Genomic DNA, 16,160 nt, shown 5'->3' with positions numbered 1-16,160 from the left:
GCTCCCAGAGGTGGGACTGGGCTAGTCAGAGATGCCCCCTGTAGGGAATTCTCTGGCGCTCCAGTGGTTAGGACTCCGTGCTTTCACTCCCGAGGGCCCGGGCTTCGATCCCTGGACAGGGTTAACTAAGACCGCGCAAGCCGGGTGGCACAGCCGGAAAAAAAAAGAAATGCTCCCTATAGGACCACGTCCCCTAAGATGGTTTCCAGCCCAATGTGAGAAAGAACACTTAAAAACAAGTGGTAAAGGGAATCCTGACACGCACTCCAACAGGATGAAGCGGGAGGACATGATGCTGAATGAAATAAGCCAGTCACAGAAGGACACATACTGTACGATTCCACTCGTATGAGGTCCCTAGAGGAGTCCAATCCATAGAGACAGAAGGTAGGATGGAGGTTGCCAGGGGCTTGGGAGAAGGGGATGGGGAATTAGTGTTTAATGGGGACAGAGTTTCAGTTTGGGAAAATGAAGAGTTCTGTAGATGGATGGTTGCACAACAGTGTAGATGTGCTTAATGCCACTGAACTGTACACGTAAAAGTGGTTAAAATGATAAGTTTTATGTTATCTACACTTTACAACAATTTTAAAAAATCAAGTAGTGAGTTCACAGACACTGGAACTATGTAAGCAGTAGGGAGAGATCCCTTAGTGCTGCTGTAGCAGGAGTTCTGTACCAGGAGGGAAGGTCACTGCTAAGGACTCTTCCTTCTGGCCCCCTGGGATGCGTCATTAGCGTGGCCTTGGATGCACGATCCCAGAGCTAAGGGCGTGGCGTGTGCACCATCCAAGAGGACACCGCTAAACAGCTGAAGAGGTGGGGCCCTGAGGGCAGGAAGAACAGGGAAGGACGGATGCAAGGAACAGCAACAGACAGAATCTAACCCAGCGATGAAGCCGCCTGGATAGGGGAGTTGGAGGAGGAGGAGTCGTATGGGGTATTGAGGACAGAAGGTCGCTCTTGGGCTCACCCGCTCCCTTTTAACCCAGAAGGGGTTGAATCACACCGGCAGATACTGGAGTAACGCAGCTCAGATACACCCAGAAATTCATACATCTGGCATTTCACACACTTGTAACATTTTAGAGAATCACGTAAGTCAGAGTACCTAACATATGAGGCCTGCAATTCCGATTTGGAAGGGGTAAGTGAGTAACTGACTTTAGGCTTATGATTTTAAGCAGGACGCTGAAGGAGGATTGGGCCAAGTTTGTGACAGTTTTGAAATGCTTAACAGAATTTAATATTCACCTTGTTTATAAGCTTATTACATTTTAAGAACTGTTCAGGAGCTTGGGAAAGTCCTGCTTTTTAGGATGGCTATTTATAAACGTAAGAAAACTGGACATATTAAATTTGTAAAATCACTAAGATATTTAAAGAAACTTAACGAAGTTATAAGCCCTCTACCCTTAAATGTGATCATTTAAATCGACTAGATTCATAAGCAGAATAATGGCATTTGTAGGTTAGACTTAAAATCTTAGGGAAACAGTAGGCTTTAAAATTTTTAGTTCGGTATGTTGAATCGTAATTGAGAAAATCTAGCACCCATAAGTACTGTGTGTGTCTGTATATATGTGTGTGTATGTGTGTGTGCGGTGTGTGTGCACAAACACATCCCAAGGACACCATAAACCTCCCAGGGACACGACGATGAGGGCGCGGTCCGGGCGGGCAGCTGTCCTTGTGTGTGTGTCCAGTGTAGCCCGTCCCCGGGGAGGGAGGCCAGAGGCGCACATGCACACACACACACACACACACACACTCACACACACACACACACACACTCTCTCAGACTTCAGAAACACCAAACAGCAAAGCAAACTTGAAAAAGTCATAAAAGCAACCGCCGCACTGGCCTCTCCCTGAAAGAAACCCGCTGGCATTGGCCTGCTTGCTGGCAAGGCTGCTCCCGCCGGCTCCAGGGTGGGCACTGTCCCCTCGGGCCCCCGGCCGCCGCTGCCCTGCCCGCTTGCCTGGCCGGCTGAGGGGCAAGGACGGTTCACCGGTCCCATCGCAGGGCTGCCGTCCCCCAGGGGTGGCTGGGGACTCCTGCTCTTCCACAACCACCGGCCCTGCAGGGTTTGAAGGCGGGCACCCTGGCAGGCGACCCTCCTTAACTGTGACAAGTGCCTGGTGGGTCTGCTCTCCCCGCCAGGACGCAGCATGCTGGCTTCACGGCTGCACGTTATTTGTGTTTTAACTTTGATGTCTTTAAAAATGACACTCTCTGCACAAAGCAGGCCTCTGGAAACAGATGTCTGACCACTGCCAACTGTAACGCAATTAAAATCCAAGAAACAGCAGTAGCAACAAATAAATAAAAGGACGCTTTCTCTTCAGAAAAACATAAAATCAGCCGGGAGGCACAGCAGGGCTGAAGAGGGTTTGCTCTGCCCCCTGTGGTCACAGGTCCACCCAGGCTCTGCTCAGGGCGGGGCAGGAGCCCCCCAGGCTCCAGGCCTGAGTTAGCCCCTAGGTCACTGTGTGGCCCCGGGCACGTGCCCCTCACCCCTGCGCCTTCCTCCCATCCGATGTTTCAGCTACTGCTTTAAGACTCTGAAAGGCTGGGAGCATTCGCGCTGCTTCCCAAACTTATCTTCCCGGCTCCCGCTCCCCAGAGCATCTTGTGGGCTTATGATTCTGCAGAAAGCCTGGGGCCAGCAGGTCCCTGAGGTCCACCGGCTCCTACATTCCACAGATTCTCGGCACTCTGTCATCCATCCCGCGCCCTCCTGATCTGTGCTTGGGAAATAATCCATTGTTGATGGCTTCCGGTGAATGCATTTAAGTCCATTTGTCTTTCCATGTGGTTACTGTTGTACATTTTAAATAAAAGGTTTGGTCCATTGTGGAAGGAAATGCAGAAAAAGGGGTGGAGGAGTGACTTCAAGGCTCCTTCTGGCTCCCCGACAACCTGCTTTCCAAGCAGGACAGGCTTCATGGGACAGCCCATTTCTCAGAGTGAGAAGTCGAGGACCGGAGGCTTGTGATCAGTGGCAGTGCAGGGGGGCCCCGGGGGCCCCCGGAAGTTTCTTACCCGCCTCCCCCAGACATCAGCCCTCGGAGGACAAGTGTAACAAGTCAGGGTTCTCCAGAGGAACAGAACTGACAAGAGGGGTGTGTGTGAGAGAGAGGGATGTGTGAGGAATAGTGACTGTGGGATCTGGCAGGTCTGAAGGCAGGCAGCCTGGGGCAGGATTCCTCCGCCTTTTCTCTCAAGGGACTTCAACTGATCACATGGAGGCCGACCCACACTACAGAAGGTCACCCGCTTTACACAAGCTTGACTGATTTAATGTTAATCTCATCTAAAAAATATCTTTGTGGCAATATCTAGACTCACATTTGACCAAAAACTGGGTACCATGGCCTCGCCGAGATGGCACATAAGATCAGCCCCCAACCACAAACTAGGGGTCTTTACCACTTTAAATCTCTAGGTCAGAGGCAAGGCCCAGGCACAGCCTCCGAGAATCCGGGTGAGCAGAGATGAGTCACACAGGACAGGGAGTCCAGCTCGAACGCAGCTCACACCCAAGTGCAGGGTAAGAGGTCCCCCAGGTCCACGGCCGCGGGCGAGGCCCTGCCTGCGCTCCAGCTCAGCTGATTTCCCCAAGACCTTTTCTCTGGGCAGCGGGGAGGGCGGGAGTGGACCCAGGGAAGGAGCCCCGGCCAGGTGGACTCTTCCCCATCTTCAGGCCCTGCTCCTCCTCGGGGCCTCACTGCCCCACAAGTGGAAGAACCGGGGGCCACAACCAGCAGCAACAAGAAAGAATCAGTGAGCCTCAAAGGCTGCAAAGGGCAGTGTCCTTGGGGAGGGAGGGCTTTTGCCTGGTCTCTGGGAGGTCACCGAGTTTGTCCACAGCTTCCGGGGACCCTGGGAGGGCTGGGTGGAGGTGGGAGTGGGTGAAGTGAAAGGGCCAAAGTGACAGGCCCGTGGAGGCCCAGAGCCTCCTGCCCGGGTCCCAGGTCTCTCTCCCGGTCCCAGGGTCCCTGGGTTCTGCCCACAGGATTTCCTTGGTAGCGTCTCCCCCACAAAGCACGACCCAGGTGCAACACACCGGCTCTCCCGTCCCCCGCCAGCTGCCCCTGCTCCTTTGGGCTTCCTGGCCAGCTCCTGCCGGCTTTCCAAAACTGTTTCTCCAGTTCCATCCTGCTGCCCCCTCTCCTATTCCAGGCCTGCTCCCCCAACTTCCTGAGCCTCTGTCCCCCTCACAGTGCCCTCTTCTGGGCCCTCACGAGTGGACCAGCCTCCCACTGAGATGTGTCACACCGAAAACATCTCTATTATTCTCCCCCTGCTTGACTGGGCTGATTCTCAACCAGCAGGTGATTTCTGGAGAGATGGGAATTCTCAGAACAGGTAACTTGGAAACTTGTGTCTGAGTTTCCATCTCTGAGAAACCTCCCTCCTCCCGATGGTCCCTGGGCTGGCAGCTGTTTGGAAACCCCATGGGAGTTTTTACCCAGAAACTCCACAACTGCAGAAGAAAATGGAAAACATAGATCGGCCAATGAGAATGACAAGAAGTTCAGAAGACTGGCTCATACTGGGAAAAACTAAACTGAAGGGAGTTATTCCATCTGGAGACGTGGAGGTTATTTACAGGGGGTGGAAGCACCCAGACCTAATTTCCCCCAGAATCAGTGGAGGCGGGGATGCAAACAGTCTGGGAAGCTGGAGAGGAATTCCTGGTCCCCAGGACATGGGGGAGGGGCTGGAGTCCATGGGAGCCCAGCAAGGAAGGACTCTCTGATCTACCTGTGTCCCCCCTGGTGCTCCCCCTCTGAGCCTGACTCCAGACTCACTGAAGATGTCTTTGCATCTGTCCAACGCCCTTGGAGAGGCAGGAGTGTTGAGCTGGAACCTTCTAGAAGAAGATGCCCGATCGTTTCAGCTCCCTGATTCAGGAGGGAGAGGGCAAGCGTTCAGCTCAGAGGCAGCAATCATGCTCTGGCTGACACTGCACTGTTCCCTGCCGTAAGTGATGTGGGAAGGCTGTGCCCGACGGGGCAAATGGGAGAAGGGGTGAGCCTCCTCACTGGCTTCAGCTGATAAAGACTGAACTTCTGCGCACCTTCACCAAGGATGCTAAGTACAGCTGTGCAGGATGCACACTGCACAAGGGTGTCTGGGTGGGGCTGAACTCACCAAGCCTTGACTTTGTCTCTGCCAGCCAGAGAGGTGTCTTCTTCTACTTCTCACAAAGGCACCGTACGGGCCAGGAGCTGCCGTACATCTCACTGAAGGACTGAGGTGATGAGGCACCACTGGGCCACCTGGACTCACTCACTGAATGGCCTTCACACCCCCCAAGTCCTTGGTTGCCAGGAGCAGGGCTGTGGCCACGCTCCACTGTGCGGGCAGCGAGCTCATGAAACACACTCCTTACTGGGACCACGCTCTCTTCGGGCTGTGCTCCGCTCTCCACCTCCTCCAATTTCATCTTGGCCTCCACTGCCTCATCATCCCACGTTAACAAACAAACCACTGAAAAAGTACCACTTGGAGAACGTGCTGGGGGACAGGTGGCCAAGGGCATGGGAAGGGGGTGTGGACAGGAGAGGCACAGGCCTGAGCACCAGGGCCGCTGGGAGGGGCCGGGCCGGGCAGGGGAGACAAAGCCCCAACTAGGAAGCGGGGGGCTGGCGCCCTGCAGCTCCCAGCCCAGCTCCTGGTCCATTTGGGAGCCCCGAGGGAGGAAGGGTTTGTGCCGGTGTGCAGAGGTCAGCCCCAGGGGTCTGCTTCCCTCCAGAAGCCCAAGCTCTTGCACAAGCTGGGGACAAGGGAGTGACATCAGCACACGACTGTGAATCCGGCTCGTGTGGGAATGAACGGGTCCATCCCTGAATCCACGGGAGCCTGGTGGAACCTGCGTGGTGGCAGGGAACCTCAGTGGTCATCTCAGCCACACAGCCCTTCAGTTTGTTGGTGGGGAAACTGAGGCCAGAGAAGGGAAGGGCCTGGCAAGTTAGAGCCTGAGCCGGGACCAGAGCCGAGGTGCCCCCAGTTCCCAGTGAAGGCGGCCACCAGAGCGGAGCCCTTTCTCTGAGCCCCGCTAAGCACCTGCACTAGCACCGGCCTCCTGATCCCTCACAATCCCTCCACGAGGTGGGGGGACAATTACTACTGGTTCTTCTGCCTCCCGGGGCCTAGACCAGTGCCTGGAAGAGCGGGCACTAGGCTGTGGGACACGTGAATCACTCTCAGGTCTTAGTTTTGCTCATCTGTATTTTCTTGTTTTCGTACAATGATGATGCACTGCGCTTTTATAATATTAAAAAAGAAAACCCACCATTTTTTGCTTTAAGCAATATCCTGCTGACCTCACAAGACTATTTAAGGAGCAAAATAAACAGGAGAAAATGCGTTATGGGCTGGGAAGCAGCACGCAGGCAGGAGGGGTGTCTGACCTCCTGCGCCTGACCTCCGCCCGAGGCACCGGGCACCGACCAGACCAGACAACGAAACCCCCGCCCCCCCGCCCCGCCGCCTCCTTCCAGTTCTCACGGCCCCCATGGCTGCCTTCCTGCCATGGAGGCCGGGGCGTGGCGGCTGCAGGGGGAAGCTGAACAAGACTGGGCCAAGTAACAGAGACGAAAAGTCTGCTTCGCGCCCAGGGAGAGGGAGAGACGCAGAGAAGGCCCAGGAGGCGGGCAGGCGGGAGGCGGACAGAGGCCGGGAGGCGGACGCCAGAGCAGGCAGGGGCAGCCCTGGAGGTGGGCACAGACCTCAGGTCCAACGGGAGGCCACCCTGCGGGCCAACACCGACACCCTCCACTCTCGCCCGACTCTGCGTCTACCCTAAGATGAAGTTAGAAGCATCAAAATGCCACAGCCCTTGAGCAGCAGCCGTCGGCACCACTCCATATGGCTGCAGCAGCCAGGAGTTTGAGCTAATAAAAGTTAAAAAAAAAAAAAAAGGCTGGGAAATGTTCCCAGAGAGCCACGTGGGCTCTGCTCAGGCCAGGGGGTGGGGTGGGGAGGAAAGCAGGCGCTCTAAGGCCCGGCCCCGCCCTGCTCGGCCTGTCAAGGTCACTGCTCTCATTAGAAGAGCGGGCTCTCCCAGCGACAGTGACGGAGCCCGCCGGTTTACACCACTGCTCCCACCCCCCCGTTTCTCCTAAGGAGAGTGGATGTGACACAGCCGGTGGGCCAGGGGATGCAGCATAGGGGTGTGTGTGTCATTCTTCTCACAGGTCGCCCACATGCTGCTCCTGGTGGGAAAGTGACGGGGGGGGGGGCAGATGCCTGGCTGAGACCTCCCCTTGGGGTGGGGATCTCCCTGGACGTTGACCCCACCCCTTGGGCACCCTGATGGGGAAGCCAGAGAAACCCTAATTACCTGGATAACCCTTTTGCAGGTGGCTCCCGCCTGCAGGCGTGTGTGGGCTGTGTGGGCGGACCGGCGGAGCCGCTGGAACCCTGAGGATGGGGGAGGCTGACAGTACCAATGCCTCCGGTTACTGGCAGGATGACTCGAGAGGTCTGAGCCAGACCCTGCTGGCTCCTGAGCGAGGACACTGGGGGGGGGGGCGGGGGCGGGGGGAAGCATCCCTGGAGAAGCTTAAAATCCTCTCGACAAGGATTTCCTGTGCCCAGTATACGATCTGTGGCCTCTGCCAGCAAAGTGCACTTGGAAATGAAATGACTCTGGGGAAGGGGAGGGTGCACCGATGCACCAAGGCGGTGTTAGGCAGGGCGGGGGGTCTGCGGTGGAGCCCAGGCTGCTTGTGGGCATCTCTGAGGGGGCGGGCATTAGCTCTAGAAGAGGGCCCCCTCCGCACCACACCTGAAGCCAGGATAGCTGGCCCAGCCCCGGCCCTGCCGTCTCCCCCCGGCCATACTGAGGTGGCCGTGTCCCTGGCCTTGGAAACCAGTAGAGCAGGAGGCCCTGGCATGGGGTTCCTCCTGCTTCTGCAGCCCTGGAAATGCCCAGCCTGGTCAGAGAGCAGCAGCGTTTAAAAAGGAAGGTTCCTCTTTGCGGATGGAACGAACATGATTCAGCACAAGCAGCGAGTGAGGAATGTGGAGGCCAGCCTCGCGTCAGGCTCCACTCTCTCCCGCCACCTCAGCAGAGGCCCTAGACTGCACCTGCCGTGCGGGATCCCCACAGAGCCCTCGGAGGCCGGGCACCGTGCCACTCCCCTCTCCAAGAACACCACCGCCTGGCGGGCTGCCAGGCACAGCCGATCCCTGCCCACACGGCTCCAGGAATCAAACCAAATGAGAGCAAACTCGCCAGATCTCACGACCATACCAGCAGGCCGGGCAAATAAGCCCCTGGACGCACAGCCCAGATCCAAGGGCTTGCTGAGGACATGCCGTGACAGTGCGTCCCCAGCACACGCCTCACTGAAGATTGCAGCAGCTGGTGTTCAACACAAAGGCAGTGGTGGGGTCTCCACCCTCAGGAAGCATGTGACGTAGTCTGACAAACAAAATGGACAGCGGGGAAAACTACATCTGTACGCACGATTAGATCCACACAGCCTAACCGGCAACCGGATCTCAGAGTCGTGGGCTGACGTGGCTCAGGAGGGTGGCCTTGGAAAGGTAAGGAGCATTCCACGGAAATGAGGAAGTGCATCCCAGGTGAAGAAGAACAAGATCAAGGCTGAGGGCGGGGAACTCCCTGCTCTTTGTCTGGTGGCCTTCCAACCTGCTCACCTAAGCCATCTTCTCGGGGGGTTGTTGGAGGAAAAAGGCAACTCTTGCTCGTCTTTCCGCCTCCAGGAAGGAAAGAGCACCCAGCCTCCAGGTCCCCAAGGGCCCTCCACGTGCTCGTCCCTCAGCCAGCCTCCGGGGGCAGCCAGTCACCCTCGGCTCCTGAGGGCTCTTTTCTGCACTGCTGGTGAGGCTCCCGTGCCCAGGCGTAGCACGAGGCCAGCCCAGCCACCCTGGCCGCGTGGACGGAGCCACACCGGCGGGCTGAGCCTGGAACAGCTCTGCTCAGTGGGGCTGCGCCATACTGAGCGGCAATAAACCAACCCGATCAGACCCTCTTTATGGGAAAGCAGGGAGGAGGTGGCCACCTCAGCCTGGTGTATCCCGGGGAAACTGAGCCCTTACTCTGGCGCTCCGTGAAGCTGGCTGATGACCCAGTCTGGGATTTGGGGACGCAGAGAAACCACTGCTCTGAAGAGATGACACCCCACCTTTCATGTAGCCTGGCACGCGCCCTCTCTCCATGACTAAAGGTTACTTCTTCCCCAGGGCTCCTCGAAGATGGCAAGTGTGAGCCTAAGACTTAGGAAGCAACGTCTGGGGAAGGGTGAGGCCTGCAGGAACCGGGCCGGGGGAGGGGAGAGGAGCGGCCTCTTCTATCCACAGCTGACTTCCTTCATCCCCACGAGCACCGCCCCACACTGCTTCTGAACTTGCAGTGAGCTTTTGACCCGGACTGAGCCCTGGTCAGGTAGACAGAATCTAAAACATCCTGGGCCCGGCCTGAGAAAGGGTACGAGACCCTGCCCGCAGCCCGCCCAAACCCCAAGCAGATTCTCCTGTTTCTTACCGTCGTTGCCGTGAGAACGAGTCTTGATTTGCAGAGCCAAGGCAATTTCACACACTTTGTAGCATTTGCTCTGCTCAGTACCTCAGATACCCTCTGGGAAACAAGGAAACACCACACAGAGGTTATCAGCTGGGTCCAAGGTCAAAGCAGACTGAGGACCGGAAGGCAAGCTGCCCGGGCTGACCCTTGGCCCCAGGCTCTTACTGAGATGACACTGCTCCTAAAGGGAGGGGGTGGCTCTCGGCTCCTTCCAGGCAGCTGGCAGCTTCCTGGCATCCTGCCTGCACCCCTAGCACAGCTCGGCATCCTTAACATTAAGGAGGCCTCCTGATTCCTCTCTGGCAAGGGACAAGCACGGACAGACTGGAGAGGCTCCCATCAGGGAAACCACCCCCCAAATCTTAGGTTGGAAAGAATCCTAGATTCAGAAGCAGCAGCAGCGGCAGCCACTCTCCTTCAGCCCACCGTGAACTGCCACACGTGGTCCCGGGGTCTCTAGTTCCACATCCTGAGCCTGTAGCAAGTCACATGATCGGGGGAGGGGAGGTCCCAGACGGGGGCATATCCTGAACTTGGGGTCTGCGAACCCTCCGAAATACTTGCAAGACTGTGAGTGTTGCTGCACTGGTCTGGGAAGAGTGTCTAGAACTCTTTCAGGGCCACAGAAAGCTCAGGGACTCAAGGGGGTGAAGAACCACGGGGACTGAGGACCTCCAGCCTCCTCCCCGCCTCGGGCTCTGGGCAGCCACACGCGTTGTCAAACACAGGAGCAAGTGAGTACGGCCGTGACTGTGGGGCTGCCGTCATCTCCGCCTGTTCCTCTTCATCAACGCCACCCTGCACCTGGTGGGGCTGGGACAGCATCCCAGCAGGACCAGCCCCTGAGCTCTGCACACCCCGCCTCTGCCCACTGTTACTGACGAGGCCTCCTCGCTGGCCCGACCCCGCCGCGGCCCCGGTGTTTGCCCCTCTCTCAGTGACTGCTCATTCCCTTTCTGAACATCACCACCTCCAGCCTAGAGGAGGAAACTGGAAAGGAAAATACGATTTAGGAGAAAGAGCCACTTCAGTGCACAGCACAGATGCAGCTCTCCATTCCTCCAATCAGCCTCAGGGTCCTAAAAAACCACCTCTTGGTTTCTCACAGACATTTGGACACCCGGGGCTCCCCTCCCACACTGCCCAGGGCCCACGGCCACTTCCTGGAGGGACCCGGATCTGCAAGTTCCAGGCAACACAGCTCTCCAGGTGCCTTGGGCAGGCCCGTCACTGGCTCCAGAGAGGCCCACAGACCTCACCCGGAGGTCAGGAAAGCCCAGTACACGGCTGGAACTGGAGGGCGAGTTACGCTGCTGCTTTCACAGAAAAAAGGGTGAGCCTGGTTACCCTCTGCCCTCCATCAGCCCTCGCAGTCCTGCCACTGAGAAGGGTGTCAGGACACCAACAAGACACCATCTCTCCGGAAACGCTCTCTGTCTCAGGGACCCTGTGGGGGTCACAGGGATGCATCTACTCTCCGAAACCAGCTTCCCCAGGATGTGGAATCACACTCAGCCTCGAGGCTCTGCCTCACCCCGCAGGCCCCAGCGGACGGACTGGCGGCGCTGCGCTCTTTTACCCTCCCAGAAGGGCTTGTCTGGACCTCCACCGTCAGCCCCTCCACGGTCCTGAATCCTCCGAAGCACCCACCCCAGTGCGAGGGAACAGCACATGATCAGAAAAACCTTCTCACTGTCTGGTGTGCAAATGGATATGACGGTCTGGAAAATCCATTATGCTGTTTGAAAGCAAAACAGTTTCCACAGAGGCCATACGCTGGTTTCCAGTTTTTGAAAGACACAGAAACACACGCCAGGAAAGTTACGTGGCGCGGAATGTCATCTTTCTTTGATGACTGGGCTCAGAGGAGGCACCTGGGGACCCAGTGGCATCTCAGGCAGCCTTCCGGACGCTGTTTGGGAAAGTGGAGGCCAGAGCGGAAGCCTCTGCTTCCCTCTCCCTGTGCAGCACACACCCTGGGAACACACACTCCAGGGCAACCCACACCACATATAAAGGGGGTTGGGGGTCTGCTGCAGACTCCAGGAGCGATGTGGGTCTGATTCGATTTTGGAAGCTCCTCCCGGGAAGGCTCTCCTACAGCCTCTCTCATCGGTGATGGGAGAACTTCAGAAAGCCCACCCGAGAGACTCCCGCCCCCATCCCCTCCGGACTCCACCACTAACGGGGTCAATCTAGCAAGAACACGGGACTTGGACTCAGCTGCCCTCACAAAGCCCCGCCAAGACAACCTCTGGGGATGCAGGAGGTGCACCCTCCTGCCTCTCTGCCACTCCACAAAATCCACGGAGCAGGCCGCCCCCTCCCTCAAAAGAAAGTGAGGAAGGAAAAAAGCCAAAGAGAGGTGGGGGACAGCGTCAGCCCCAGGGCAGCCCCAAAGCAGAGGGGACCAGCCAGATGTGCAAAGATGGTCCCTAACCAGCGGGGCAGGGACGGGAACAGGCTGAGGGCAGAGTGCAGGCAGCCTCCTGAAGTCCCTGCAGACAGACAGTCACGTAGGAACCCTGTCCGGCCCCCCCTCGCCCCCCTCCACTGCTCCGCGGGGGCTCCCGGCAGAGCGCCTGCCAAAGTTAGTCACGGGAGAGAAAACCTTGTCGCCCACCCGAACCGCCATCCGGGACGCCTCTCATCCAGGAGGCCTCCCAGGTGGGCAAAGCCCCTGGGGACTGGCATCTCACCAGCCCCAGGGCTGCGCCCTTGGACGCCCCCTGGGGAAGCTGACGACTGCGCATTCCTTGAGGACCCTTGACGGGGGTGACTGCCGGCGGGTAGAGGGGAAGAAAAGCGCCTCGGCCCAGGCAGGCATCCCCTCCCGCGAACCGTCCCCGGGACCAGCCGCCTCCTCTGCCTGCAGAGGACTGAAGCGGGGACCTTATTCCAACAGGTCCCCCGCAGCCGGGCCTCACCGGGCCAGCCTTTTCCTCCGCCCTGCCCTGAGGCCTCGAATTCAGGGGCAGCGCCGAGGCACCTGCGGCCAGACCGGGCTCCATCCCCGCGAGCAGGGGCCCGGGCGGTGCCCCTCGGCGCTCCGGGGCCTCCGCGGGAAGGGGCGGGGCGCCCCCGCGCCCCCTCCCGGCGCTCACCTGGCGCAGGTGCTGCAGCAGCGTCCCCGCCTCCTCCCGCCGGCCCTGGCGCACCATCCGCAGCAGCTCCTGGACCATGCCGACGCGCCGGTGGTAGGGGGGCAGCCCCGCGCCGGCGCCCGCGCGCCCCGCCTTGTCCCCGGCGCGCAGCAGCAGCGACGCCCAGAAGTCGGGCCGCTCGCGGCGGGGGCCGGGCGCCGCGCCGGGGCTGGCTCTCTCCGCCAGGCTGCCCTTGGTCTGCCGGGTGCCCATGCCGCCGCCGCCGCCCGCGCTCTCCGCGCCGGGCCGCGACGCCGCGTCCCCGCCGCCGCCGCCCGCCCCTCTGCCGCCCGGCGCGCGCGCCTCCCGTGCGGCAACTTTGGGGGAACTGTTGCGCGCGGGCGGGCGGGGGCGGGGGCGGCGGCCGCGCTCCTCCTCCGCGCTCCCCGGGCGCGCTCCCCCGGCGCTCGCCGCCCGCCCGCCGGCCCCGCCCCGGCCTGGCCGCCCCGCCCCCGGCTCCGCCGTCGCGCGCCTCCCGGGCCTCGCGTGCCCCCCTCCTCCCCTCCCCACCCCTCCGCTCCGGCTGGGCCGCCCGGCGCCCCCTCCCTGTGGTCCCCGCGCCGCGCCCCCTGCCGGCGGCCGCGCTGCGCCTCACGGGCGGTGGCGCGGGGCGAAGGGGGCAGCCGGGGACTTCACTCCCAGCCGGCACCACTCTCCCCAGATGCTTCCACGACCGCGCGCAGATGAGGCCCATGGGAGCGGAGGGGAGGGGGCCCGTGCGCTCGGCGACGTGGGGAAGGTTTGGAGCATGGACGCTGTGGGGTGGGGGGGGCGGGACTCAGCCCCAGAGTCGGGTTTCTCAAAGTGGGCGCCGCTGAGCATCAGAGCCCAAGTCGTCCGAGGGCTGGTTGAGAACGCAGACTCCCGGGCCTCGCCCCAGACCCGCCCGATGAGAGTTTCCGCGGCGGGGCCTGGCGAGCTGCATTTTTAGCCAGCCTCTCGGCTGAATCTGACGGACACTCCTTTGAGACTCGGCCGGTGGCGGCGGGCGGTGGTGCACAAACCAGAAACCAGGTGCAAGGCTGCGTGTTGTGTGCGTGTTCTTTTCGGGAGAGCCCATTGCTTGCATCAGTCAGTGTCAAAGGGTTTGGACCATGCAGGTGCAAAGAATAGCTGTCTTCTCTTGCTCTTGCTCTCACACCTCTGGAGAAGGGGCCTGGGGGTAACCCCCGTGCGAAAAAGCAGAAGCATGCCTGCATGCAGCCCCACGGCACATTCCTACCGTCCCCTCCCTTCCTGGCTCCACACCAGACCAGCCCTCACCCCCTTGGTGCGGCAGATCCCGCGGGGTCAGACGGTGCTAGGAAAGCTGACCACAGCCCTGCCAGAGAGAAGGCTCAGGCGCCTGGGGACCTGCTCTGCCGCGACCACGGACCACCCTGGTTCCAGGGTCACGGCTGCGGGAGGAGCAGCAGTTGTGTCGCTTGCCTCTGACCCAGGCCCTGGGTGCTGCTCTGGGGGAAAGGACAGCGTGGGCTGTAGGGCAGGAGGGTCGGATCCCGAATCAGAGAGAGCCGAAGTCCACTGTGTCCTGAGCCCGGAGCATCAGGCAAGTCCTCAGCACCCTCCTGTGCCGTGTGGGAGGAGAACACTGTGTGCCCCGAGCTGGGAGGGTAAGATAAGGGGATACAGAAACTCCAAGCAGGGTGCACGTGCCCCACAGAGGACTCGCCTCCTCCCACTCTGTGAGTGAACGCTGGGTCAGCCCCCAGTACCTGGAGGGCGGCCTGTGTGTCCCCCAGTTGTCTTCCTCTTCCCACTGGACGCCCCACTCACAAATGCCCACCTCTGCCGGCAGAGAACACTCAGTCTTCCTGAAGGCTGGTTTCGCAGGGCTGGGCGACACCTTCCAAATTCACCTGCACCCTTTCTGTGTAGCACACATCTCCAGAGAACCCCGGCCAGGAAACACTTCGGTGCCTCTCATCTCTAACCTGCAGGACCACGAGGCAAAGTGGCCTCCAGGAAACGTGCTGACCAGGCCCCTCCCTAGGGACGGTGGGCTCCACTCCCCTGGCAGGTTGGCCGGCGGGAGGGCGTGTGGCTGAAGCAATGCCATCTCAGTGGAAGAGGGCCCAGGCCATCCCCCGCTGCGATCTGAGTGCCACCCCTTTCCTCTTCTCCAGAGACATGGTTCCGTCCTTCTCCTTGCTCTTAATTTCACCCCCAATTTTCCCTCTTTTCCGGCTTGTTCTCCTCAGTATGTAATCTGCTCAAATCTCTTCCATCTATTTAGAAAGGAAACTTGTATTTGCTCCCATCCCTCTGGTTACCAAGGCCCCATCTCTCTCTTTCCTTCTCAGCCAAGTTCCTTGGAAATACCTTGTATGTACATCCATTCATTCCTCACCCACTCCAGTTTGGCTTCTGGCTGCACCACGTCACTGAAATGTCTCTTGCCAGTGACCTAGCTGCTAAACTCAGTGACTACTTTCAGTCTTCATCTTCCTTGACTTTTAAGCATCATCTGATCCTGTTGCCTACTCTGTTTTGATGGAAACTGCACTCCCTTGGCCTGTAAGGAACTGCTCTCCTCCAGGCTTCTTTCTTGACGTCCTCTGGGAGCTCCCTTTCTTAGCCAAATCCTTTACTCATTGCTGCTACCCTGGGTGTGGCCCCAGACCTCTTCCTAGGCAATGTTTTCTCTTTTTCTTTAAATTAATTAATTAATTAATTAATTTTGGGTTGTGTTGGGTCTTCGTTGCTACACGCAGGCTTTTCTCTAGTTGCGGCAAGCGGGGGCTACTCTTCATTGCAGTGCACAGGCTTCTCATTGCGGTGGCTTCTCTTGTTGCGGAGCACGGGCTCTAGGCGCGCGGGCTTCAGTAGTTGTGGCACACAGGCTTCAGTAGCTGTGGCTCGAGGGCTCTAGAGTGCAGGCTCAGTAGTTGTGGCGCATGGGCTTCGTTGCTCTGCTGCATGTGGCATCTTCCCGGACCAGGGCGCACACGTGTGTCCCCTGCATCAGCAGGCGGATTCTTAACCACTGCGCCACCAGGGAAGCCCTAGGCAATGTTATTTATACTCATGGCTTCACCTGACATGCACACACTGATGACTCTGAGTCTCTCTTTCCAACTCACAAGCTGGTAAGTTAACCTGTCACTGAATCTTGGATGCTGGCAGAAGACATGGGGCTGGGTCAGAGACGTAGGACTTTCTATCCAGGCACCCACAGCACCTAGCGTGAGCATCAGCGTACTTGCATCAGTTCCCCTGGCCTCGGGGTCCTGCAGGAGCAGCGTGCAGGGCCCAGAGGGACGCTGCGCACGCAGCGGGTTTGCATCACCAAGGGTGGAGGACACCCAGCTCGGGAATCTACTGCTTATACAGGAAGCCGGTAAGCAAGCCTGGAGGAAACAAACACAGCGCTGAGGAGTGGTCCAGGTGCAAAGTGGCCAGGTCCTGCCTTCTTGGCACACATGGCGAGATGTGAAGGAGCTAGAGAGGC

The 16,160-nt window shown here is 59.1% G+C and overlaps 1 protein-coding gene across 1 annotated transcript in view; it reads right to left on the bottom strand.

The window, feature by feature from the left end:
- LRRC75A (leucine rich repeat containing 75A) overlaps nt 1-13,072 on the bottom strand; it is a 35,571-nt gene extending 22,499 nt beyond the window's left edge. Inside the window, exon 1 of the mRNA XM_082374153.1 lies at nt 12,671-13,072. Within this exon, the coding sequence (XP_082230279.1) occupies nt 12,671-12,922 (252 nt within the window). The 5' untranslated portion in view covers nt 12,923-13,072. The remainder of the gene's footprint in view (nt 1-12,670) is intronic.
- Nucleotides 13,073-16,160: the final 3,088 nt, after the last annotated feature.

The sequence above is a fragment of the Balaenoptera borealis genome, assembly GCF_965194805.1.
Source record: "Balaenoptera borealis genome assembly, chromosome: 20".
Lineage (NCBI taxonomy): Eukaryota > Metazoa > Chordata > Mammalia > Artiodactyla > Balaenopteridae > Balaenoptera > Balaenoptera borealis.
Note: the sequence above shows the minus strand (reverse complement) of the source record. Positions and strands in the feature narration are given on the sequence as shown.